Raw genomic sequence first — 26,008 nt, 5'->3', positions numbered from 1 at the left:
CATGTGCTGGAATTTACCAAACGCTACGCCATCTTTGTTCAAGAACGCTACTACGCTTTCATCAGCAAAGTCTGCTAATTTCCCAATAATTATGCAACCGTCAAATGAAATCCTGAATGGAATAGATTTGTAAGTAAATATTTTATCATTTCTTTACAATTTTTTAAAATAAATAGTATTAAAATGACTAAAAATTATTATGAAAGCAATAAGAGAAGAACGATTTTAATTTAACAGGTGCTCGAATTGTGAAACCCATTTACGCCTGTCAACTTTAAACCTTCCATATTTTAAAGAATGCAATTTTATGTGTTGTTTAATGCAGTTGTAGTGAAGAATATGTGCATATAATATGTGTTTTTTCGTTATTTTCAATGGGTACGAAACTTCGGTTTGTTCCCAAAGTTCAAAAATCGCAAAATCAACAGTTTTTAAAACGATTTCAAACCATGAATGTCTAAATAAAATAGTCAAGTTTATGGGGGTTATTATCTGATTAACGGCTCCTTTATGACATGAACTATCAATTGTGTTATCCTGGAATAAACTGTCACGGAGATCAATAATTATAACGATTATTAGGGACGCTATTTATTTAATCAATACCATGACAAAAACACATGTTAACCTGTTTCAACAGGCATTTGTGAGCATTTGTGTTTAACAGTTCCATTATAATAATGTTCTGGGAACGATATATGTAATTAAGATACCAACTATTTCTGAAATAAAAAGTAGGTCAATGTACTATATTTCGGATATGTTAAAATTCGGACATAAAGATAGCGATATTTATATGTTGATTTTTTGTATATAGTTTGTAAAAATATGTTTTGTGTTATTTCAGACAACAAGAATGGATGGTGGCGATGATCCTGGGCCTTTCTATCAAGAAATAGATGTGAAAAATATTCATTTAATTGAACCTGGAAATCAACCACCACAGCTAACAGAAAACCTTTTAACAATAGGTTTTGTTGTAGAATTTGTGAAATGTGATGATAAACAGAAGTTGATGTATATGATGTCCAAATGACCCGATGTAACTGTTTAACAATTTGAATTGAGATGCTTTATTTTCTGATGTTTGATTTATTTTTCCTTTCAGATGATGTATATTTGTGTGATTATAGGTTTTAATAAATAATTCTGAAATATTTATGCAGCATACTATTACATTATTATTAATGTTATTATTTTATGTTGGTTATCTGGTTGATCAATTGGAAAAAAAATTATTTATATAAAAATTAAGCTTATTAAGACTTATGAAGGTACTTATTCTTATTAATGTATTAACATACTTCTCAAAGTAATAAAAATATAGTCAATGCCATTATTCATTAATGTAGTAGATGCTCCTTAAATGATTGTCCTTATTAATAAAGTTTGAATTACCGCCGGTTTTCACACCGTAATAAAGTGTTTTAAATGTTTCTTTTAAACCTACAATAGCTTATTTGTTGTTTGTTGAGTATTTTTAATGCAAAATATGGATTCCTTGTGAAAAAAAACAAACATATAGATGGCAAGTTTCAACCAAATCAGACAATTAAAACAAAAATATAAATTCAAATGATAGCAAAATGAAAAAAAGTTATTTTGTTCCACGCACGAAGTCCGCAAAACACACAGGTACTATGACCAAAATGCTCCGCAAAAAAATCACCAAAAAGTTTATTTATATGGACATGTGAACAAATTGCATAACTTATGAACCAGTTAATTATTTTTAAAATTCAAACAAATTTAAAAACTGTACATCAAGACCTACAGTCTGATTATAATCATTTTGTACATCAACATGTTTGAAAAAAATCACAGTGGTTGCTTAGCAGAACTTCATACCATAACATTTTTTAAATGAGAGCATTTTTGGTCATCCATCTTTTTTTTTTCCGTCCTCCAACCAGACACTTTTAGAAAAACAAGAGGGCCAAGATGGCCCTAGTTCGCTCACCTGAGAGGAGTCGGTTCATTCAATCTTTACCTAATGTCAAACTTGACCTAGATATTGACCAGACAAACATCCTGGTCAAGTTACATCATTATTGAACCAAAACTCTGGCGTAGGGAGTGTTTTTGTTTTTGTAATATTTGAAATGGTAACCTATATTTTGAGTTGACCCCCCATAAAACATCAAACTTTGCCTACAAGGATGTTGTATAATATAATAAAAATTTGGACAATCTTGGGGCAATAATTATGGCATTAATTATGTGATTTTGCTCATCATCAAACTTGACTGAGAATTTTCAGCAACTTCAATAAAGAATGCTTGAGAAATGTGAATGCTAGAGTGTTTACAAACCAAATGTGGACGAACTGGACAGCGGACAAAGACCAATCCTAAAACCTCACCTGAGCAATCAGGTGAGCTAAAAAGTGTGTTTCACTGATCTGAGCCATTTTCCAACTTGTCCAAGAAATCAGTAAAACCAATGTATTGACTAAGTTTCACGATGATTAGGCAAAATATGTGACTTCTATAGTGTTCGATCACAAGGTTTCTCTCTATATAGTCACATAAGGAAAACGCCCCCCCCCCCCGGCAGCCATGTTTATTGACCCATTTGGGACCATTTGCAAACTCATCTGAGATATATATAAAACCAATCTTTTCACCAAGTTTCATGATGATTGGGCAAAAAATGTGACTTCTAGAGTGTTCACATGCTTTTTTTACTATATAAATATAAGAAAACTGCCCCCCCCCCCCCCCCCCTGGCAGCCATGTTATTCAACTGACTGGAACCATTTTCCAACTCAACCCTCGTATCAAGGAAACAAATGTTCTGACCAAATTTCTTGAAATTGGGCAAAAAATGTTACTTCTAGAGTGTTCACGTTTTCACTACTGTGAAACCATTTATTTTCGTCGGCACAAAATTTCGCCCTTTTCATAAAAATGACTATTTCGTCCGCTCTTAAATTCATCCATTTCTGGTTTTGAAAAAATAAACAACGTCCGATTTGTTTGTAATACATGTCATACGCGGTTGCGAAAAAATCGTGCTGGGGAAAGAGAGGTGACACTTGGTAGTCACTTGCAGGAGGTGGGCCTTGTTTGGCATATGCCAATTAACAAGTCTGTTATTTTAGGTGATAGTAACTGTCCCTTATTATTTCATGTCATTGACACGTTCTTTGTTATGATTAGCGGATAAGTGGGACTGAATAATCGTTAACGAGTGTTTTAAATAACGAAGACAATTGCCAATTAGTCTTTTTCCATTACTATCACGGTCAAACTGATAACAATCTTACCTTTATCGGCGCCAATTGGAGAAGGTGCGAACATTATGGGTTATAATTAGCGTAAGCAAAATATTTTGGTCATATTTCAAAAAACAAAGGTACGGGTTTTTATGTATATGTACATTAATAGTAGATGCAGTTAAAACCAAACAACCAAACACAAATCAAAATGTTCTTTATTAATTTGTAACAAAGCGCAGAATATATTTCAGTCAGGTGTTGATCACACATCGTCATATTTTAATTGCGTTTAATAGTATTGGCTTTAATCCGGATTCGCCGCGTGTAGGCTGTATAATCTGCAACACCTCTCAAAAACACAATACACACAATGGGTAATAAAGTTGTTAACAATTAGCGCTAATCAACACTATTATACCTAAACGTAGTCGACGCATTCAATACAGCCTTATTGCATTCGCGTTTTACAGGAAATGTCAGTTGTCAGTACACTGTATAATGAACACCCCTTTGTGTCAAAACCGGATTTAACTTGAGTGTGAATAGTCGACTGTTTCATGTTCTTTGTATCAATACCATCTGTGTATATGTATTATAAGTATACCAGTCGACAAACAAGGTGCGCGCTTCCGCATATGGGTATTCGGACGTTCAAAAAAATGACCTACGGTTTAGCGTTCACGCCGTCGAACGCATTAAGCAATATAACTCGTTCTTTTTTCACTATTTCTTTATTTGCAAAAAATACTAGTGGCTTAAATCTTACCTTGCAATCTTTTTTTCTCGCAATTTGCGAGTGTGCGAGTGTTAATTTCGAGCCCTGTGTATATAATATGCGTGGATTACGCTGGATTTAAATGCCTCATGCCTACGGTAATTCAGTCTTATTTGTTTCAAATATGGGACACGATTGTTCGTTAGGATCTTGAATTCGTCCATCTGTCGAAGGACGAAAAATGCGAAAATTAATGTCGGACGAATAATAATGGTTTCACAGTATATACATATAGAGAAAAATGCCCCGCCCACTGGCGGCCATGTTTTTTCACCGATCTGGACCATTTTCGAACTAGTCAGACAAATCAATAACAAGAGCACCGCCTTGCGGGTGCAGACCGCTCATCTATTTTCTTTTTAAAGGTGAAGGGACTCTCAATTTCAATCACAAAGGACTCCTGGGAGGGGTGGAGTGAAGAGGGGTGTATAGTGTGGGGGTGTGGACATTTATTACATTATCTTCCAAAAATGCAATGGGGAGGGAGGGGATTCTTGGGTGCGATGGTTGGACGGTATTTCAAAAATAAAATAATAAAAATAAATATTTGTGTTTTTTAACCGTTTCAAAAAAAATAATTTTGGGGGCGTGGGGTGGGGGGAGTATAGTGTGAGGGTGTGGTGGTCATTTGTGAGATGATCTTTAAAAAAAAAAAAATTAGGTGGGGGGTGGATTCGGGTGGGGGGGGGGGGCACAGGGAATGGTTTGGGTGGAGTCTATAGTGGTATGTCAGGTAAGAGTAGTTTAGTCACAGTATCAATCAAATGTTATCATAAATAAAGAAGTTATGGCAATTTTAGCAAAATTTAATAATTTGACCTTGAGAGTCAAGGTCATTCAAAGGTCAAGGTAAAATTCAACTTGCCAGGTACAGTAACCTCATTATAGCATGAAAGTATTTGAAGTTTGAAAGCAATAGCCTTGATACTTTAGAAGTAAAGTGGATCAAAAAACAAAATTTAACCATATATTCAAAGTTACTAAGTCAAAAAAGGGCCATAATTCCGTCAAAATGACAACCAGAGTTATGCAACTTGTCCTTTTACTGTACCCTTATGATAGTTTGCGAGTGTTCCAAGTATGAAAGCAATATCTATGATATTTTAGGGGTAAAGTGGACCAAAACACAGAACTTAACCAAATTTTAAATTTTCTAAGTATAAAGGGCCCATAATTCCGTCCAAATGCCAGTCAGAGTTACATAACTTTGCCTGCACAGTCCCCTTATGATAGTTAATAAGTGTTGCAAGTATGAAAGCAATAGCTTTGATACTAGGAATAAAGTTGACCTAAACACTGTGGCGTCTCATCAGGATCCAAACTGTTTGCTATTCTGATAGTATTATTTGAAAAAAATCGAAGAAAATGCTAATTTTAGAAATTTAGCAGACGAACATTTTAGCAGATGACAAATTTCCCAGCATGCAAAGGGTTAATGACTCACCTTATTATCAAGTACACCATTCAGTTATAATTCCTTTGTTTTGTGAACATCATTTTGAATTTGCAATGTTTGGGTAAACATTGTTACTGTAAAACATATCATGAGCAAATAACACACAAAATTCTTCTTTTAACAAAATGTTAACCTTTTTTACACATCTCATAACCTTTAACCTATACCGGTAATGAGTTACTTGTTCCTCATCAACAAATACAAATACCAAATATATTATTGAAATTCCAATTACTTTGTGTCCGGACTTGATGGTAATGGTGGACAGGACCAATTACTCATTCATAAAAAACAACAGCAAAAGCTCAAAAGGCTCTGGTGTATGTTTAACATAAAAATTGGTTTCATTTCCATATCCAAACAATACATCAGGCTGCATTGAATAGCCAATTAGATTCTAATGAAACATTTAAGCCTATGCTACGGACCTATACAAATATGAGGCTTGTTTCTGTCTGTAGCTCATTCCACAAATATTGGTTGGTCAGAGTGTGTCTGTTTTTGTGAGAAAAACTATCATTAACTTCAAATAAGACTATATAAGGACATAACTTGGAGCCTTTTACAACTGATTAAAATTGATCAAGTGAGACAAAAAATACATACAAAACACCAAATATGCCTTTGAAAAATATGAGACAAGACATTTTTTAGTTGGGGGTTAATAGCAAATTCGATTCAAATTCAAATAGCATGATTAATGTTTAACCCAAAACAAATATTGTGTTGGCCTTATGTTCTTCCTCTGCAAAAAAAGGTTCATGAGTCTATGAATTGTTCATTAACAATTATAAGAGTTAATTAACACTTCATGACTTTTGTAAAACATCCATTCTTTTTTTTCCAATTACTTAATATTGTTGATTTGTAAAATGAGTTCAAAAGCACGAACATAAACATACGTCCCAAGAAAGTTGTTTGTATTCAGTGTTTAATTCTATTGTACCATTTTGGCATCATCATCATCAACAGCAGCAGCAGTAGCATCATCATTAACAGCACAAGCAGAAGCATAATGATAATTTTTTGCTATCATCATAACCACTATCAATATCTGCAGTATCGTAATCTTCCAAATGATCCAATGACAAGAAGCTGTAAAAATTACTACAATGCTAAATTGCTCTAACAAGTCAGTACATATGTACGACACGTTTTCCTATTTGAATTGATCCATTATCGATGCCCAGACATTGCCAGTACTCTAACACATTAGTTCAGCCATTCAGATGTAATGACCTTAAGTGGTTAGGGAGCTTGAGCATGTCTGAGCAAAGCCTAGAAAAATACTCAGCAATTATATAATAATTATCATAACATACAGCTATGATATTTTAAAATGTTAACAAAACAAGACTATAAAGTATAAATTAGACAGCTTTTAACAAAACTATAACTGAAATTATTTGATGTCACTGTCCAATTAACCATACTGCTGACATGATGTTTGCTTCCAGTTAACCTAATTCATACTGCTGACTTGATGTACCCTAAATTCGCGAATATAATACGCCCTCGTGTTTAATACGCACCCCCAACTTTGGTCCAAATTTTTTGGTAAAAATTCAAAATCCGAGTAAAATACGCACTAAAAAATTCAGTGTCCGAAATCGGCCATGACACTGTCATTTCCGAAAAAAATGTATTCACACTTGTTAAAATAAAATTTCAGATTGAAGATTCCTGTTTAAAGTGATCGCTGTCATTTGTTCTCCCACATGTTAAATGTCTTTATATATTTTCTCCATTAAGTTTATTTGAACGTATTATTTTAAACAATAACGACATTTAGAGCAATACCGGTAATTATTGACCATATCGGCAAGCTATTGCATTCCCAGTACACATTACGTTCGACAGTGTTTACACCCACTCTAATTTTCGCGCGCTTTTAGACAAAGACTTGACAGGAAAATACATGAGAAATAGATTTGCTAGCGTAAGCGTCGGGTAAGCAACAAAATGGGGAAAATATATTTTTGTGTTGTGAAAATAGCAAACCAATTTGGCGTTATCACACATCTGTTTCACAGTGCTACCCCGGTATATTGATCGCGATGTGTTATCGGGCCGTTGTCATGACAGTTGCATAATAAATATCTGTCTATTGTTTATATTATGTAGTCTGTAGATGTTTGGAAGATAATGTTGGCCACTGCTAAGTTCTTGTGTTTATAAAGACCCTTGACGGTAAGTGTAAATAAGTGTCAATTAGCAATCGTTTACTCAGGCCCCTAGATCGGGACCCTTTTTGTCAACACCTCGAATACACGGGTCCCGCTGACAATCGATGGCCCTTCTCAGCACCTTTACCGATAACACATGGGCCACCTGCTGACACCCGGGTCAAGCAGTCAGCAAAAGAAAGAAACAGAGACGCTGTTTTTTTATAACATTTAATTCCATTTGACAATATTCAGAAAGATGATAATTATAATTATAAAATAATAAGTATTATTATTATTATTATATATATAATATCGATGGTTGGTCTATTTAGCATGTACGGTACTATACGGTGTAGCCGTGACAATTACCGTAAGCACAGCTGCCCCCCTTTGATGTAATTGTGTAATTCAAAATGGCTTACGCGCAGCGAATTACAACGATTAAGTTGAACATTTTCACAGGAAAATTTGTGTTCTGATCTAAATTCGTATATTATACGCACCCCCTACTTGAAGAAAAATTTGGCAGGTAAAAAAGTGTGTATTATATTCGCGAATTTACGGTAAGTTTCAAGTTAACCTAATCCAGACTACTCACTTGATGTTAGTTTGCAGTTAACCTAAACCATAATGTTGACTTGATGTAAGTTTGCAGTTAACCTTTACCATAATGTTGACTTGATGTAAGTTTGCAGTTAACCTTTACCATAATGTTGACTTGATGTAAGTTTGCAGTTCACCTAAACCATAATGTTGACTTGATGTAAGTTTGCAGTTAACCTAAACCACAATGTTGACTTGATGTAAGTTTGCAGTTCACCTAAACCATAATGTTGACTTGATGTAAGTTTGCAGTTAACCATTACCATAATGTTGACTTGATGTAAGTTTGCAGTTAACCTTTACCATAATGTTGACTTGATGTAAGTTTGTAGTTAACTTAACCATGTTGTTGACTTGATGATAGTTTCCTGTTAACCTAAACCATGTTGCTGATTTGATGTTAGTGTGCAATTATAACCTAAACCATACTGCTGACTTTATGTTAGTTTCCTGTGATCCTGGGCTGTTCTCAGTGCTGTCAGTTGTTTTTTTAAGACCAAAACTGTTGACTTGAAATATCTGTTTTGGGGACCAAACTTTGCTTTCTAGATGTCTGTTTCTAGTAAATCTGACTAAACAATTGCTTATATAATTTATATTTCTAATTAATCCCAAAAGCAACTACATAAATATAAAAAAATCAAAGCTAAATTATAATGGTGTCTTCATGTCCATTACATCAAAAATATTTGTTACTAAAAAAAGTTTCACGGTTATATACATTTTATCAAATTAATTAAGGTAATGAGTTATGCAGCCTAAATGTATTGCAATAAAGACTTTATGGTCATGTTATTCATGCAGGCTGATGATGCAAACACTATATAATCAATATTTTCCATTTATGTTTCATACCACTTGGGGTTTCAAACAGTAAATCTGATGTAATTAAAAATAACATGCTTCAATGTATTTCAAAACTGATTTGCACAAGCAAGTTACACATTTTATTTTTAAGTCTAAAGAAAAAAAAAGAACTTCTGGAAAATAAAAAATAAATGCAAGACATACCTTCAATTACAGTATTAACATAATAATTTTAGTCCACACCTCTGACAAACAGATCAAGTGATAACAGATCGTATCAATTATAAAACTGTGCACAATTTGATTAGCACATGGTACAGTCTTTTTAAAAAACATTCCAATCCCAGAGATAGTCACTGAGTAATATGCATAAAGATTTTCCCCAAAATTCATCTAGTGAACTACTGTTACGATATTGGGTTGGGAACACACGTTTCTAAGCAGTGACACTTCTTATTGATCTGAATTGCAGAAAGAGCTTAATTCAGGTCAATAGCAGCTCCTTTGTGACACAGAGAAATTTTTAGTTCTCAATGAAATCAGCCAAAGGCTCTGAGTTTCCGAGGGACTGCGTGTGACAATGTGGCTGGGATATTTTATTGATATATTGCCTAGTCTTATTCAAACATACAAAAGTTTGTATCATTCTCTTGGTAAAAAAATTGATATCAGAATTTTAGGGTTGGAAATGGAGCCTTTTAAACTTGGATTTAGAAAGAAAGGCCTTTAATAACATTTTACTTTTGAAAGGACTTCGAATGCGTAAAAATATGTATTTAAGTGGTAAAGGGTAAAGGGCTATAATTCTGTTAATCGGGAGGAAAGAGTTATGGTCCTCATAGTCTGCAATGCCCTTTAAACCTTCTATCCTAATATGAAGTTCTTTTTAAATCACTTCAACACATCTTGAGTTGAGCCCTGCACAAGACTGGGAACAGACAGATCGACAGAAGGATGGATCATGCATAAATGATATCATCGTCCTCCGATGGAGATAACAGCTAAGGCCAGTTCTAAGACATTGGCACACCATAATAACAAACTTCACTTAAAACTTCAATGCTGCTTAAATATACAATAAACAAGGGCTGTTTGTAAAACATGCATGCCCCCTCTATGGGCTATAAGTTGTAGTAGCAGCCATTGTGTGAATACGTTTGGTGGTGGTGGTGGTGGTGTAGGTGGTGGTGGTGTAGTTGTTGGTGGTGGTGGTGGTGTAGTTGGTGGTGGTGGTGGTGGTGTAGTTGGTGGTGGTGGTGGTAGTAGTAGTAGTAGTAGTAGTAGTAGTAGTAGTAGTAGTAGTAGTAGTAGTAGTAGTAGTAGTAGTAGTAGTAGTAGTAGAGTAGTAGTAGTAGTAGTAGTAGTAGTAGTAGTAATAGTAGTAGTAGTAGTAGTAGTAGTAGTAGTAGTAGTGGTAGTAGTAGTAGTAGAAGAAGAAGTAGAAGTAGTAGCAGCAGCAGCAGCAGCAGCAGTAGCAGTAGCAGCAGTAGTAGAAGTAGTAGTAGTAGTACTAGTAGCAGTAGTAGTAGTAGTAGTAGTAGTAGTAGTAGTAGTAGTAGAGTAGTAGTAGTAGTAGTAGTAGTAGTAGTAGTAGTAGTAGTAGTAGTAGTAGTAGTAGTAGTAGTAGTAGTAGTAGTAGTATGTAGTAGTAGTAGTAGCAGCAGCAGTAGCAGCAGCAGCTGCAGCAGTAGCAGCAGCAGCTGCAGCAGCAGCACTAGTAGAAGTAGTAGTAGTAGTAGTAGTAGTAGTAGTAGTAGTAGTAGTAGTAGTAGTAGTAGTAGTAGTATGCATTACAAAAAAGCAGTTAGCCTTACATTTGGTAAAATTTAAATATATTACAAGGGAGGCAAATGCTGTAACAATAAATTTAAACTTATTACATTTGTTTCCTCTGTATATAAGAAAGATATAATAGTGTATTACCTCCCCTGTCCTGCTTATATTTATCTTAATCAACAAAATTTAACATTAACACAATATTTAATATACAAAATATACAAAAAATCTCATATTCTGATAATATTTTTACTGATCCACTGTATTTTACTAAAAGGATGATGTTTCATTGGACTGATAATTATAGATTTAGGATTACAGACCAGTTGCTTCAGTAATATTGTTCAGAGTTTTCCCTGTTGGCCGCGTATGCATTCTTGAGTTATCATTCAAAAACCATTTTACTATTTCGAGTCACCGTGACCTTGACCTTTGACCTAGTGACTTTAAAATTAATAGGGTCATCTGCGAGTCATGATCAATGTACCTATGAAGTTTCATGATCCTAGGCCCAAGCGTTCTTGAGTTATTGTCAGACAACCACCTGGTGGACGGACCGACCGACCGACATGAGCAAAGCAATATACCCCCTCTTCTTTGAAGGGGGGCATAAAAATGCATCATGTGGTCACTGGAAAGCGAGTATCAACCCTGACTTACTGCTTTCAAGATCTGTGGTAAGAGACCCATCAGAAAATATACAATCGTGTTACAATATACTCTTCGGATGCACAGTAACGTCTGAACAGGCTGCCAGGTCATGAAAGGTTTTAATAAATGAGCCTCATTCTCAAACAAGAGATGTGTTTGTCAGAAACACAATGCCCCCTATTGCACGCTTTGAAGCCATTTATTTGACCTTTGACCTTGAAGGATGACCTTGATTGACCTTTCACCACTCAAAATGTGCAGATCCATGAGATACGCATGCATGCCAAATATGGGGCTGCTATCTTCAATGTTGCAAAATTTGACCTTTGACCATGAAGGATGACCTTGACCTTTCACCACTCAAAAATGTGCAGCTCTGTGAGATACGCATGCATTTTAAATATCTAGTTGCTATCTTCAATATTGCAAAATTTGACCTTTGACCTTGACCTTGAAAGATGACCTTGACCTTTCACCACTCAAAATGTGCAGCTTCATGAGATACACATGCATGCCAAACATCAAGTTGCTATCTTCAATATTTAAAAAGTAATGGCCAATGTTCAAGTTTTCGGACGGACAGAATATTTGACATTTGACCTTGAAGAATGACCTTGATTTTCACCTTTCACCACGCAAAATGTTCAGCTCCAGGAGATACACATGCATGCCAAATATCAAGTTGCTATCAACAATAATTAAAAAGTAATGGCCAATGTTGAAGTTTTTGGACAGTTAGAATATTTGACATTTGACCATGATGGATGACATGACCTTCACCTTTTACCACTCAAAATGTTCAGCTTCAGTATCAAGTTGCTATCTACAATAGTGAAAAAGTTATGGCCAATGTTAAAGTTTTTGACGGACGGAATATTTGACATTTGACCTTAAAGGATGACCTTAACCTTCACATTTCACCACTCACAATGTTCAGCCCTAAGAGATACACATGCGTGCCAAATATCAAGTTGCTATCTTTGATAGTGAAAAAGTTATGGCCAATGTTAAAGTTTTTGGACGGACGGACAGACACCATATATTAGACATTTGAAGGATGACCTTGACCTTCACCTTTCACCACTCAAAATGTGCAGCTCCATGAGATGCACATGCATGCCAAATATCAAGTTGCTATGTTAAATATTGAAAAAGTTATGACCATTCAAGTTTTCGGACGGACAGACTTACATACTGACTGACGGACAGTTCGACTGCTTTATGCCACCCTACTGGGGGCATAAAAACTGGACTAAAAGCATGTGTGTAAGTCATTTTTGATAAGTCTGTGAAGTCAGCACAGGCTAATCTGGAACAACACTTTTCGCCTCAAGTGGATTTTTGTTTGGAAGAGACTTCCAATAATAGAAATATTCCAAACACGAGATGTGTTTGTCAGAAACACAATGCCCCCAATTGCGCCACTTTGAAGCCATTTATATGACCTATAACCTTGAAGGATGACCTTGACATTGACCTTTCACCACTCAAAATATGCAGCTCCATGAGATACACATGCATGCCAAATATCAAGTTGCTATATTCAACATTGCAAAAGTTATGACCAAGGTTAAAGTTTTGGGAGACACACACACAATGACTGACTGACTTACTGACTGACAGACCGACCGACCATCCGACTGACCCACAGACCGACCCACCGACCGACCAACCAAAAACAATATACCCTGTTCATTCGAATATACCCCCGATCATTTTATCCGCGGGCATAAACAGTGAAAAGTGTCATCCCTGATTAGCATGTGAAGACTGCACAGGTTAATCTAGAAAGACACTTTACAGACATGCATTAAGCCCAGTTAATCTAGAAAGACACTTTACAGACATGCATTAAGCCCAGTTAATCTAGAAAGACACTTTACAGACATGCATTAAGCCCAGTTAATCTAGAAAGACACTTTACAGACATGCATTAAGCCCAGTTAATCTAGAAAGACACTTTACAGACATGCATTAAGCCCAGTTAATCTAGAAAGACACTTTACAGACATGCATTAAGCCCACTTTACAGACATGCATTAAGCCCACTTTACAGACATGCATTAAGCCCAGTTAATCTAGAAAGACACTTTACAGACATGCATTAAGCCCACTTTACAGACATGCATTAAGCCCACTTTACAGACATGCATTAAGCCCACTTTACAGACATGCATTAAGCCCACTTTACAGACATGCATTAAGCCCAGTTTTTCCGAAACAAAGCTCATTTAGTAGGTTGTTGACATACCATGGAAGGCTTGGCGATGGCAAGCTGGCGCTCCATCGAGAGGCGCTCCCGTGCTGCGTGCTTCACTATGGCGATCAGCTCCTCCTTCTCATCAAACATCTCACAGTTCTACAAAAACCCAGTTCATATAACATTTAGATTTACCTCAGGTTAAAAGTGATGAGATCAAATAAATAGTTTGGGAAATAAGTTGTAAATTGTAGACAGCAAAAACAACTAAATCTTGAATTTTTAAGAATTGTTTAGTTAATGGCTGCCACTCAGATATGCCTCGTGTGATATGGCTGCTAAGGTTTTTAACATTGACCAAATATAATTGTACCAACATTTTCAAACAGTTTGTGAGTGCTGGAAGAAAATTGTTGGACTAAAGAGGAATAACATCTAATAACACCAAAATCAGATAATTCAATAACAATTCTCTCAACAATTTTCCTGGGCCACTTCATTTGCCTGATTACTTGCCAAGGCCTATATTTCTTTTACAAACATCTTATAGAAATTATTATTGAGATTGGATGAAAAGCATTGAAGAAGAAGCTGAAAGGGCTAACACATTAAATTTGTTGATTGAAAGACAATAAAGGCAAAAAAAAAACAGATACAAATTCTGGCTAAATATTACCAATATATAAACTGTCTTTAAATTTAGAGGAATAAATCATGGAAGAAATCTGTATGTTCATAAATATGGAGCAATAAAAAAACTTTATTGTCAAAATGAAGGAATCCGAAACCTTACAAGAGTATTTATGGTATGTGTCTGGTAGATGGGAGATAATGGGTTGCCTCCCTTACTTGGAACAGATAAAACAATCTTATGCAGTCATCCAGCATGGATTTCACATGAAACACTCTCAGAAGTGTCTCAGAAAAACTAATCACCCTTTTGTCATATTTAAGTTACAGGATTTATAAAGAAATGATGTTGTCTCAATATATCGGTCTAATAATATGCACTGCTTTATTCACAAAAATATCTGTAATACCTTTAATAATAGATCCATGAATGAGAATCACTTTTGCCAGCTTATATGTCCACAACACTACCCACAACTATACACAATAGTGTTATCCTTCGTACAGAGTAAAGAATAGAAACACACACACACCAAATAAAACTACCTATAAATTTCCTTAAACACATTTTATTTTATTTCAATTCTGACTTAGATAACAGAGAGCATAAGGTCACAAAGAAATAACCTTACAAAACACATTTGAAAATTCAATTAAGTTTAGTCTACCATAATTAAAGTGAAAACAACTATGTACTTCAGTCTTTAATAACAACACATGCACAGTTTTGAATGATTAGTCACACATGTGATTCGAAGCCTTGTACATTTTGTCAATATTGTTATCATTAAATGAAACAATATACCAGTGCAAAGTGATAGACATCTGTAATGAACATATAGGAGAGTGTCTCCTCTGGCTTGAGGGTATAGTTTTACTGATTAATGTGTTACGCTGATACCTAATCATGAATGACATTTTTTAATATTGATAAAACATAGTAATTCAATGCAATAAATACAGCAACATGTGTGAATCGTCTTGTAATTTCAGGTTTGCATAATGTATAGATTTCCCATACATTCCCATACATTCATGGTTTACAAATATTCTTAAAACATGATATCAGATACCAGAAAATTGCAAAAACTACCAGATAACTAGACTTAAGGTATTAACATGATATGGCATATTGTGTATAAAATAGTACGGACACCATGCATAATTCAAACATCAGAGATGCTAAACAAATAGGTTATCAAGAAAGTTCATACATCTGAATTGAACCAGAATTGTTTACTGACAACCAAAACAGGACTGGAAACACTCAACTAACACATATATTGCTCTGTATTGGCCAGCCTCTCATGAACAGATCTTCTTCTGTTTGATTTTTCACCTTGATGAAAGTGTTTCTGTCATATCATGGCCTACATATAAACAACTCACACATTAAGTTCAACTATCATCAGACACATACGGAAGCGTATATGGTACACCCAAATAATATGGTCATGCCGGATTAATTTATATCGACTAACTGTGAAATAACATGATATGTCAACATAGTTTTGCAGCTTTTTCTCACTTAATTTTACTCGCCATAACGACATTGAGTTAAAGTCTCGACGTAAATGTTTTCGGCTTTTCCTGAAAAAATATTTGGTCGACATAATCTAAGTCAACAAATCAACATAATTTTTGGCGTCGTGCTCTTGTGAAAATGACTTGCCATCATAGTTTTAGTCAACACGATGAGTTATTTTTTGCGCCATGACACCTTTTTCATATCATGCCCTCATAGACTGTTAACATTATCACAGCATCAGGGTGTACCATATAGGCTTCCATAGACACATGAAACAACTAGCATCCTTGTTACCTCGGCTCCAAGGAAATCAGAGTTGCTGAGTTGATCTGCAAGCTCTTGACACTTCCCGCGTAGGTCCTCAATTTCTCGATCCTTGGACAGCATCTGTTTGGCGTGTTCCGCCAGGTCCTTGGCGCGCTGCCGGGCAAACAGCTTCTTCATCTGGTCCTGACCTTGAGCCTGCTGACTCCCCGCCGACCCAATCTGCTGCACTGCTGGACCAACCACTGTGCTGGCAAGCTCTCGCGCCTTCTATTGAAACAAGCAAAATATTTTCATTGATATCCCCTGCAAATTTGTGACACATGGTCGGACGGACGGACTGAATAACAACCGATGACATAATGGACAGACGGAATGATGGACAGACAATGCCAATTCTATATCCCTTCCGCAGGGGAAAACAAGGAAGATTGGTACTGGTGAGAGGGGAATGTTTTGAACACAATTCAATTGAAGTTTTCAATCTCTTGTTCATTTTCTATAATATGCAGATGGTGAATATTTATTTCCAAATGTCATGGATAATTTTGTATTTTATTCCTATATCAATTTGAACAGTGTAACAGTTTGTATGTTAATAAGTTTAAAATCTATATATTATACATCAGCATTCAGCCGGCAAGATTTGTTACATGAGAAATGTATTCAGTAATAACCATTTATTAATGTCATAGTAAAATCATTCATTTGTTCATTAATATTGAATGCATTTTTGATTCCAAAGTGAGTGTAATATTATTACCTTCAATGCAGCTTAAATCAAGGGAGATAAACATTCTATACTATACAGTGAAAACTCGCTATTAAGACCACTTGTGGGACTTTTCAAAAGTAGTCTTAATAGCGAGGTGGTCTTAATTCTGAGTTTTCATGAGTTTATACATTGTATTTATACATTGTACAAAGATAGTATTTCAAGTTGTTCATTAAAGAAGTGTAAATACATGTATATGTACTTTTCATCAAGATCCTTGATGTTTACTTAACGAATGAGTCAATTGTCGTCTGCTTAGCATTTTGTCGAATAAAAGTCGAGATTTTCTTTTTAGAATAGCTTGAACCCGAGTCTTTCCAATGCCGAATAAATCGTCGTTGAGATTTCCCATCACTTGCGTCGATCAAATCAATCTTTTCTTTTAAACACAACTCTTTCCGTTTTCGCTTATCCATTTTGACTAACGAAATGGTATAAAAGTCGGTTTTTATATCCATCACGAACAAAACCGTGTTACTCAAATATCCTAACTGTTAAATTATTCGCCGTAATAAATCTTTAAAGTGTGTACCAAACAACTAACAATTTACCCATCAAAGACTCAATAATAATAATAGCTAATTGTCAATCAAGGGTTAAAAATTATAACAAGTGCCGAAAATCTAACACCTGTGTCACAAATCGATGCCAAAAACCGTTGTCGTTAATTGTGGTTAATTGGGTCAGAATGGCTTCGTACACAAGCCCGATAGTACCACAACATCAGATCAAGTAAGGTGTGAAAATTACTGGTCGTTTGGCGGGTGTCAATTAAGAACAATATCGATAATTGGTACTGATTAAAGTGGTCGTAATAGCGGATTAGCGGGTTGGTCGGATTAGTGAGTGTAACGACCATTGAAATATAGAAGGAACAAATCGGGACTGAAAAATGGTGGTCGACTTAGCGAGTTGGTCGGAATACCGAGGTGGTCGTAAAGAGAGTTTTCACTGTACTATGTACTATACAAGATTATCTCCTGTTGTTAAAGAGACAGTTATCTACCTTCATATTTTCCTGCTGTAAATGTTTGGCTTTTTCCTCCAGTCTTCGAGCAATAGCTGCTAGTTCAGCATTCCGTTTTTTCAAAGTCTTAATCTTCTCTTCCAAGGGCTTTTTGTCATCTTGTTTTCTTTTCTATAACGAACAGTATCACGGTTGAACAAAAACAGTGTACAAACACATTTTCCAACTGTGTGTACAAGGATTTTTTTTTCAATTGTTAGTATGTTTCAACTTCTTAAGAAAATAGCATCATAACAAACTTTTTCTTCTGAAGTTACATAAAAATATAAAACAATATATAATTGTTCACAGCGTACATTCAATATTTTTCAAGTAAAAAAGTTTTCTTTGTACTATACCGTTAAATCTATTCAGAGCCTCAAATATAATTAATAAATTAACTAAACCAAAGAGGTCAAAACCAAGGATTATCACAACATTCAAACTTACACTGTCCATTACACAATAATTACTGAATTTAAATCATCTCAGATCCAAATGCACTGACTCAGACAACATGTTTAGCAAGCACATCTTTTTTGGCCATTATTGACAATTCTAGGAATAATTTTTCTGCTACTAACTTTGCCGATGTGGCAGACTACATAGATCAAACGGAATCTGAGATCAGACTGTTCATTGTGTGTCCTCATGAATTTGTCCTTACATATAAATGAACCAGACTGGATGGATAAACACAATACAATTTAAATATTTCAAGAGCTTATTATTCTTATGCATCATATCTATAGTGTACAATTTCAAGAAAATAAAGAAGAATAAGTCAATTTTACTCTTTCACTTAATGTATTTCGTTATCATATGTGCACATTTTGGCTGATACTTGTAAATTCTGCAGCCAGAAAGTACTTCGTCCTGAGCCAGCAAAATTGATGTACTGGGAACCCTTTCTTTCAAAATGTTAAGAACAAGCATGCAATAAAAAAATATGGCACACATTGGGTCACATCCTCCTATAAGGCCTAGAGAACATGCAAGTATTTTCATTTGTATTTGTTTTGTCACTCCATATTTTGGGGACAAAAGTCTGTTGAACGAATGATCAATTTGTTGCGTCCGAAGTATTAAAATGAAACCTGATAATTCTGAAATAACAGTCAAATGAGTAGTGTTCTGTGAAACCTGGGTTTAATGCATATGCGTCAAGTGTCATCTCAGATTAGCCTGTGCAGTCCGCACAGGCTAATCAGGGACGACACATTCCGGCTTAAATGGATTTTTGCTAAGAAGAGACTTCAATTAAAAGAAAAATGTCATAAAAGCAGAAAGTGTGGTACCTGATTAGCCTGTGCGGACTGCACCGGCTAATCTGGGACGACAATTTACACATATGCCCAGTTTTCTCAGAACACAAACTCAAATAATGAACAAGGCACACTTACAAGTGTTTCGTTCTCCGTTTTGAGCAGGGCAATCTTGCGTTCGAGCCTCTGGGTCTGTGTCTGGAGTTCTGCGACTTTCTTCTGGAGCTGCCTATCCCTCTCATCTTGCTTTCGGTTCTGTAATACAAAACAACAAGACCTAACCCTTTGCATACTGGGATATTTGTTGTCTGCTAAATTGGTGTCTGCTGAATATCTGAAATAATCATTTTCATCACTTTTTTTCAAAGACCTATAACAGAATAGCAAACAGATCCTGATCAGAAGCCACATTTTGTGGCGTCTGATCTGGATCCAAACTGTTTTCAAAGGCCTTTAAAGTTCGGTTCCAGCCCTAAAATGGTTAAATATATTAAATATAAATAATTTCTGATCACCATCAAATTATTAGGATTAAAATGCTGTGTTCAAACTCAACAAGATTGACCTGGCACCAGTGAACTTGATTTGCATTAATTAAACCTTTACCACTTTTGAGAGACATACTTTGATGCATTTATAGTCCCTTAGAAAGTTACACTTAATTAAAGACCTTTCTAAATGTATTCAAGTTTGACAGGCTTCATTTCCAACCCTAAGATAAAGATGAGTAGAAAACAGCATATAACCTGAACAGACTGCGAGTTACTCACAGGCTGTTCTGATTTACTGCTGTTTGCACATAGCCATTTTCACTTTGCCTCTGAGTGGGAAAGGGTTAAAAGCTTGGATTGTTTCCTGCATTTTTACTCTGTTCAGTTTGAGCACATTTGCAGGAGTTTTATGACACCATTATGATCCCTTAAATCAATTATTATTTATTCTTCATAACGATACTTCAATGAGGCCAGTACCAGGTCAACATTGTTGAGCTACATCCGAGGTGAAACATAAGACAACAGACTTCCACTAAACTTGGAAGCCACCAATATCACATCCATTCTATAAATTGTCAAAGGTAAAGTGATATTTTTTCATAAGACCGCAAGACTTTCTTGTATTAATAGAACATAAACATCCCAAAATGTTTCAAGCTGATCTTCTCCGCAACAATTTGCGATACACAGAACTGTAAAAACAAACATATTGTACAAGGAGAACTCAAAACTGCTATAATGCCATGGGCATATTAAAGCCACCTTAAATCTTTGAGGGGTCTCAGCCCTTTCACTGGACCGGAGGTTCCATTGGTCCCCTAGAGCAAACCCCCGCAACATGCTGTTCTGGGGAGTGCTGCAGTGATAACCATCATCCTCCACTTCCTCCTTCTCTTCTTTCACTCGTGTACAATATAGCTCCATAGCTTTGATAGAGACTATTCAAAAAGCAAAAGCCAGAATAGGCTTTTATATAATCACTCAATAAACACAATTTTTTTACTTGTGCGTCCCACTGTGATTCAACACATTGAACATTCACAGTATTAAACATACTCAAAATCAATTCACATTATTATTTGATACTCCAGTATAAAACTGTGTACACAACTGATTCTTCATTTATGGTTTTATGCATATTTTAAAGTCTGGTAAATGTCAACAGATGTCTTGAAAGTCACTGACTGTCACAACATGATAATCCAATACACAAACATCCAGTCATCCAGAAATGTAAATCAAGGAAAACAACTGACATCATACCCTCTAAACTGGTATCAAATAGAACAATTGCATGCATGAATTTTTTTAGTACAACACATCAATACAAAGTACATCCTCCATTCAGTGTTATATATCCCAGATCTGAAGTGGCATATAAAACAACCTGGTTTTTACATGTGCTGACTGTAATTAAAAATTAATTTAAACAAATTCAACAATTTGACAGCCAGAATAATTAAACCAGCCTTATACTTAAAAGTCTGTCCCATCAAAATTTCAAGGTTTTTAGGCAGGGAAATCCTATACACTTTTCTTTATCTCAATGGAATGTGCTGAATGTTCATTGACAATGGATATTAGAAATGGGTATTACAGGCAGTATCATTATAGATGGTATACTGAGAATCTGTGAGAAAATCTATATGGGACAAAATAGAAAATTGTAAGCAAACGCTTGCCCATTGAAAAAGCCTACTATGTGCAAAACATGACGTTCAGTAACATTTGTAAAAAACACACCATTTAATATTGTGATATAAACAAAACCAAACTTTTATATAAAAACACGTATTTCTGAGTGTATTACTATTGATTATATCTTAAAAAAAGTCACACCAAAGTCCAATAACTTATTGAATGTAGTCCTAGCCAATTAATCGTGCACATATTTCATCAAGTAATCTTAACACTAAAAATACATCCAGTATTGTTCAGCATCATTTCATTTGACATTGCCATACAATTTATAACATCCCTGTCAATATTTTCTATTCATTTTTAATTTCCACAGTTCACACTATTTGGATCCCTACTGATATAGATCATTTTTATAACCAGCATTTGTGTGTTAGTGTACACAATTATGAGTATACACTTGTTTTTCCCCTTGGGCAAACTAGCTTTAGATGTAAGCTGACAAAATATCCACGTCAACTACCTTATTACAGGTACAGAATGGTTCACATTCCTCACAAGTCTTGTGTGTCCATTAAATGCTACAGCCAAGTGACACAGGCTGGTCATCCTTTCGAATGTAGTTGACAATTGGGTATGAATATTTATTAATTTAACCCTTTACCACTTAAGATACGTATTTTGACCCATTTGTAGTCCCTTAGAAAGTTAAATGTAATTAAAGACCTTTCTTAATAATATTCAAGTTTTAAAGACTTCATTTCCAACCCTTAGATACTGATGAGCAGCAAACAGCATAAAACCTGAACAGACTGAAGGTTACTCGCAGGCTGGTCTGGTTTTATGCTGTTTGCACATAGCCATTTTCACTTAAATGTTTCTGAGTGGGAAAGGGTTTAAACAACTTCTGAAGACATCCTGGACTTTATAAAAAATTCTAGCCTTCACCCCTGATTGATTTATATCAGTGCCTTTGTTCATTAATATATGCTACGTTTTCCTTGCCAAACATTCCCCTGGACTATCATCTTTTCTATCACTCATGCTTGTATTAATTAGCTACTACTAAAATACTGCCTTTTCTTAACAGAACATCACCACTATAAGTTAACATGGTAATTTTTCATGAGTATGCATCATCACCACAACAAGGTAATGTTCACTAATTGTCAACCCAATTACTGGGGCATTTTATCATTAACCTGTCAGCAACTCATTATAGCAACAAACCAATTTGTGTTAAAAAAACAAACTTCGTCAAAAATCATTTATCATGGACATCTTACTGATTTTAAATGCATTGAAATCAGCAATCAGTATGTATAAATAAACTTCGTCCAAAAATCATTTATCATGGACATCTCACTGATTTTAAATTCATTGAAATCAGCAAAATAAGAACATGCTGGTAACATTCAAGCACATGTAGTATCTCAATGCAATAATTGGTTCTGTATTTAAAGGCTCTATAAAGGTGACAAATCCAATTATTATGCATATCAACTGGTCCGATTTTTATTGGATTTCAGTTACTCTTGTATAAAAACTGCTAATAAGACAACGTTGTCAAGAATTATGGAAGATAAACCCGTTTCATAATTGGAAGAAATGTTTACATTTTTGCAACTAACGTGATGTGTAGCCTCAGAACGGTGACATATGCTAACAAGAGCACCGCCTTGCGGGTGCAGACCGCTCATCTATTTTCTTTTTAAAGGTGAAGGGACTCTCATTTTCAATCACAAAGAAGGGAGGGGCGGAGTGAAGAGGGGTGTATAGTGTGGGGGTGTGGAATTAATTACATTATCTTCCAAAAATGCAAAAAAAAAACGCGATTTTTTTTTTTTTTAAAAATCGGGAAGTGGGGGGGGGGGGATTTTTGGGTGCGATGGTTGGACGGTATTTCAAACATAAAATAATAAAAATAAATATTTGTTTTTTAACAGTCTAAAAAAAAAATTGTGGGGGTGGGGTGAGGGGGGGGGTAAAGTGTGAGGGTGTGGTGGTAATTTGTGAGATGATCTTAAAAAAAAAAAAAAATTAGGGGGGGGGGGATTCGGGTGGGGGGAGGGGGGGGTGGGGGGGGGATTCTTGGGTGCGATGGTTGGACGGTATTTCAAACACAAAATACTAAAAATAAATATTTGTGTTTTGTAAAAGTTTCAAAAAAAAATTGGCGGGGGGTGGAGTGGGGGGGGGGTTTAGTGTGAGGATGTGGTGGTCATTTGTGAGATGATCTTAAAAAAAAAAAAATAGGGGGGGGAGGGGGGGGGCACAGGGGATGGTTTGGGTGGAGTCTATTGTGGTATTTCAGGTAAGAGTAGTTTTGTCAAAGTATCAATCAAATCTAATAATAAATAAAGAAGTTATGGCAATTTAAGCAAAATTTAATAATTTGACCTTGAGAGTCAAGGTCATTAAAAGGTCAAGGTAAAATTCAACTTACCAGGTACAGTAACCTCATGATAGCATGAAAGTATTTGAAGTTTGAAAGCAATAGCCTTGATACTTAAGAAGTAAAGTGGATCGAAACACAAAATTTAACCATATATTCAAAGTTACTAAGTCAAAAAAAGGGCCATAATCCCGTAAAAATGACAACCAGAGTTATGCAACTTGTCCTTTTACTGTACCCTTATAATAGTTTGCGAGTGTTCCAAGTATGAAAGCAATATCTATGATACTTTAGGGGTAAAGTGGACCAAAACACAAAACTTAACCAAATTTTCAATTTTCTAAGTATAAAAAGGGCACAAAATTCTATCAAAATGCCAGTCAGAGTTACATTACTTTGCCTGCACAGTCCCCTTATGATAGTTAATAAGTGTTGCAAGTATGACAGCAATAGCTTTGATACTGTAGGAATAAAGTGGACCTAAACACAAAACTTAACCAAATTTTCAATTTTCTAAGTATAAAAAGGGCACATAATTCTGTCAAAACGCACGCTAGAGTTATCTAACTTTGCCTGCCCAGTCCCCTCATGATAGTTAGTAAGTGTACCAAGTTTGAATGCCATAGCATTGATACTTTCTGAGAAAAGTGGACCTAAACACAAAACTTAACCAAAATTTTCAATTTTCTAAGTATAAAAAGGGCACATAATTCTGTCAAAATGCACGCCAGAGTAATCTAACTTTGCCTGCCCAGTCCCCTCATGATAGTTAGTAAGTGTACCAAGTTTGAATGCAATAGCATTGATACTTTCTGAGAAAAGTGGACCTAAACGCAAAACTTAACTTAAAGGTGATGACAATAGCTCATAATTTTTTTTCAAAAAATAGATGAGCTAAAAATAGCAGAAAGAAAATTCAATTTTAATTCTATTTTAAACAACTTTTAACCAGCAGAAAGTAACTTATTAGATCACTACAAACGTTTTAACCATTTAGAAGAGACCTACTTTGTGGGTGATACCGGAAAACGTTAAAAATCATCGTTATATTTTTGGTGACCTGAGTCACTTTCACTTTCTCTTTTCGGAGTAAACAGCGATGTAAATAAATGGATTGTTTGTAAACATAATTGACTTGAAGGACACTTTATTTTGTGCTCAAAACAAGTTGTTTTGCTAATTTTTATTGTTACGTCCAATAGCATATATATATTGTTTTTTGATAACCTTTATAAATAAAATATGAAAAAAATATTTAAAAATCGGTAACTAATTACGGATCTTCACCTTTATAGAGCCTTTAACAAACTATTCCTAGCCTTCAGTGTAAAGAATATACAAAAAATTTAAACATGACAAAAATGGTCAGTATATCAGAACCCTTTCCTACTTAGATACGTATGTTGATACATATGTAGTCCCTCAGAAAGTTACATTTAATTAAAGACATTTCTTACCAGATTCAATTTTTAAAAGCTTCATTTTTAACCCCTAGATACTGGTGAAAAACAAACAGCATTAAACCTGAACATACTGCTTAGTTACTTGCTGTTTTATGCTGTTTGCACATAGCCATTTTAACTAATTTGCTTCTGAGTGGGGAAGGGTTAAAACTAATTGCAAATGTTGCTTATGTCTTACTAAAATTGTTCTAATTGAGACCTTGTGTAGTTTGAGGTGTTAAAATTTTGTGTCATGTTGCGCTGTATAATACCAGGGTTTTTTTTGGCCCAATTTTATAGCCGAAATTCTGCTATGTTCCCAATCCCAAAAAGTATACTTTTTTCCCAAAATGTGGCAAAAAATTTCCAATTTACCAAAAAAAATAAAAAAAATATATTTTTTTTTTTTTTTTAGAAAGAAGTATCTAATGTGTATTTTATATAAATTTTAATTCAATTACCTCAATCAAAGTATTATATGATGTTGTTTTTTTTAAGTTGAATGATTATAAAGAGTTATATCAAATTAAGTATTTCCCTTATCTGTGGACTTTTCGTGTGGAAAAAAAAGGCTAATGAATATATTTTCCCAATTTCATTAAAATGCCGATAAAATTCCCAAATCCAAAGCCATAGGCTATCTTCCCAAAAAGTGGAAAAAAAAACCTGAATACACTGCAACTCCAATATATCGCGGTTGAAGGGGTCCAAAGATCACGACCGTGATATATCCGGCGCGCGATATAAATTGTAAGGTTATGTATGCATGTATATGTATGCACTAAGCATCGTTATGCAATCTCAGACACGCAGTTACCTACCTTATTCAATTATGTGTTATATCCATATGTTATTCATTGGTATAACACAAAACATTATTCCTTGTGAGTATTTTCAAATACATATAATTAAATT

The 26,008-nt window shown here is 35.0% G+C and overlaps 1 protein-coding gene across 11 annotated transcripts in view; it reads right to left on the bottom strand.

The window, feature by feature from the left end:
* The window catches only part of LOC127872828 (RIMS-binding protein 2-like), a 185,902-nt gene that overhangs the window by 110,770 nt on the left and 49,124 nt on the right, over positions 1–26,008 (bottom strand). For 9 of the 11 annotated variants that reach the window (XM_052416251.1, XM_052416297.1, XM_052416277.1 and 6 more), the window contains 4 exons: positions 19,263–19,379; positions 17,860–17,991; positions 16,109–16,348; positions 13,708–13,815 (listed from right to left, as the gene is read on the bottom strand). In XM_052416251.1, coding sequence (XP_052272211.1) covers positions 13,708–13,815; positions 16,109–16,348; positions 17,860–17,991; positions 19,263–19,379 — 597 coding nt within the window. The other 2 variants (XM_052416305.1, XM_052416332.1) reach the window with 2 other exon arrangements.

Source organism: Dreissena polymorpha, chromosome 1 (assembly GCF_020536995.1).
Source record: "Dreissena polymorpha isolate Duluth1 chromosome 1, UMN_Dpol_1.0, whole genome shotgun sequence".
Classification (NCBI taxonomy): domain Eukaryota; kingdom Metazoa; phylum Mollusca; class Bivalvia; order Myida; family Dreissenidae; genus Dreissena; species Dreissena polymorpha.
Note: the sequence above shows the minus strand (reverse complement) of the source record. Positions and strands in the feature narration are given on the sequence as shown.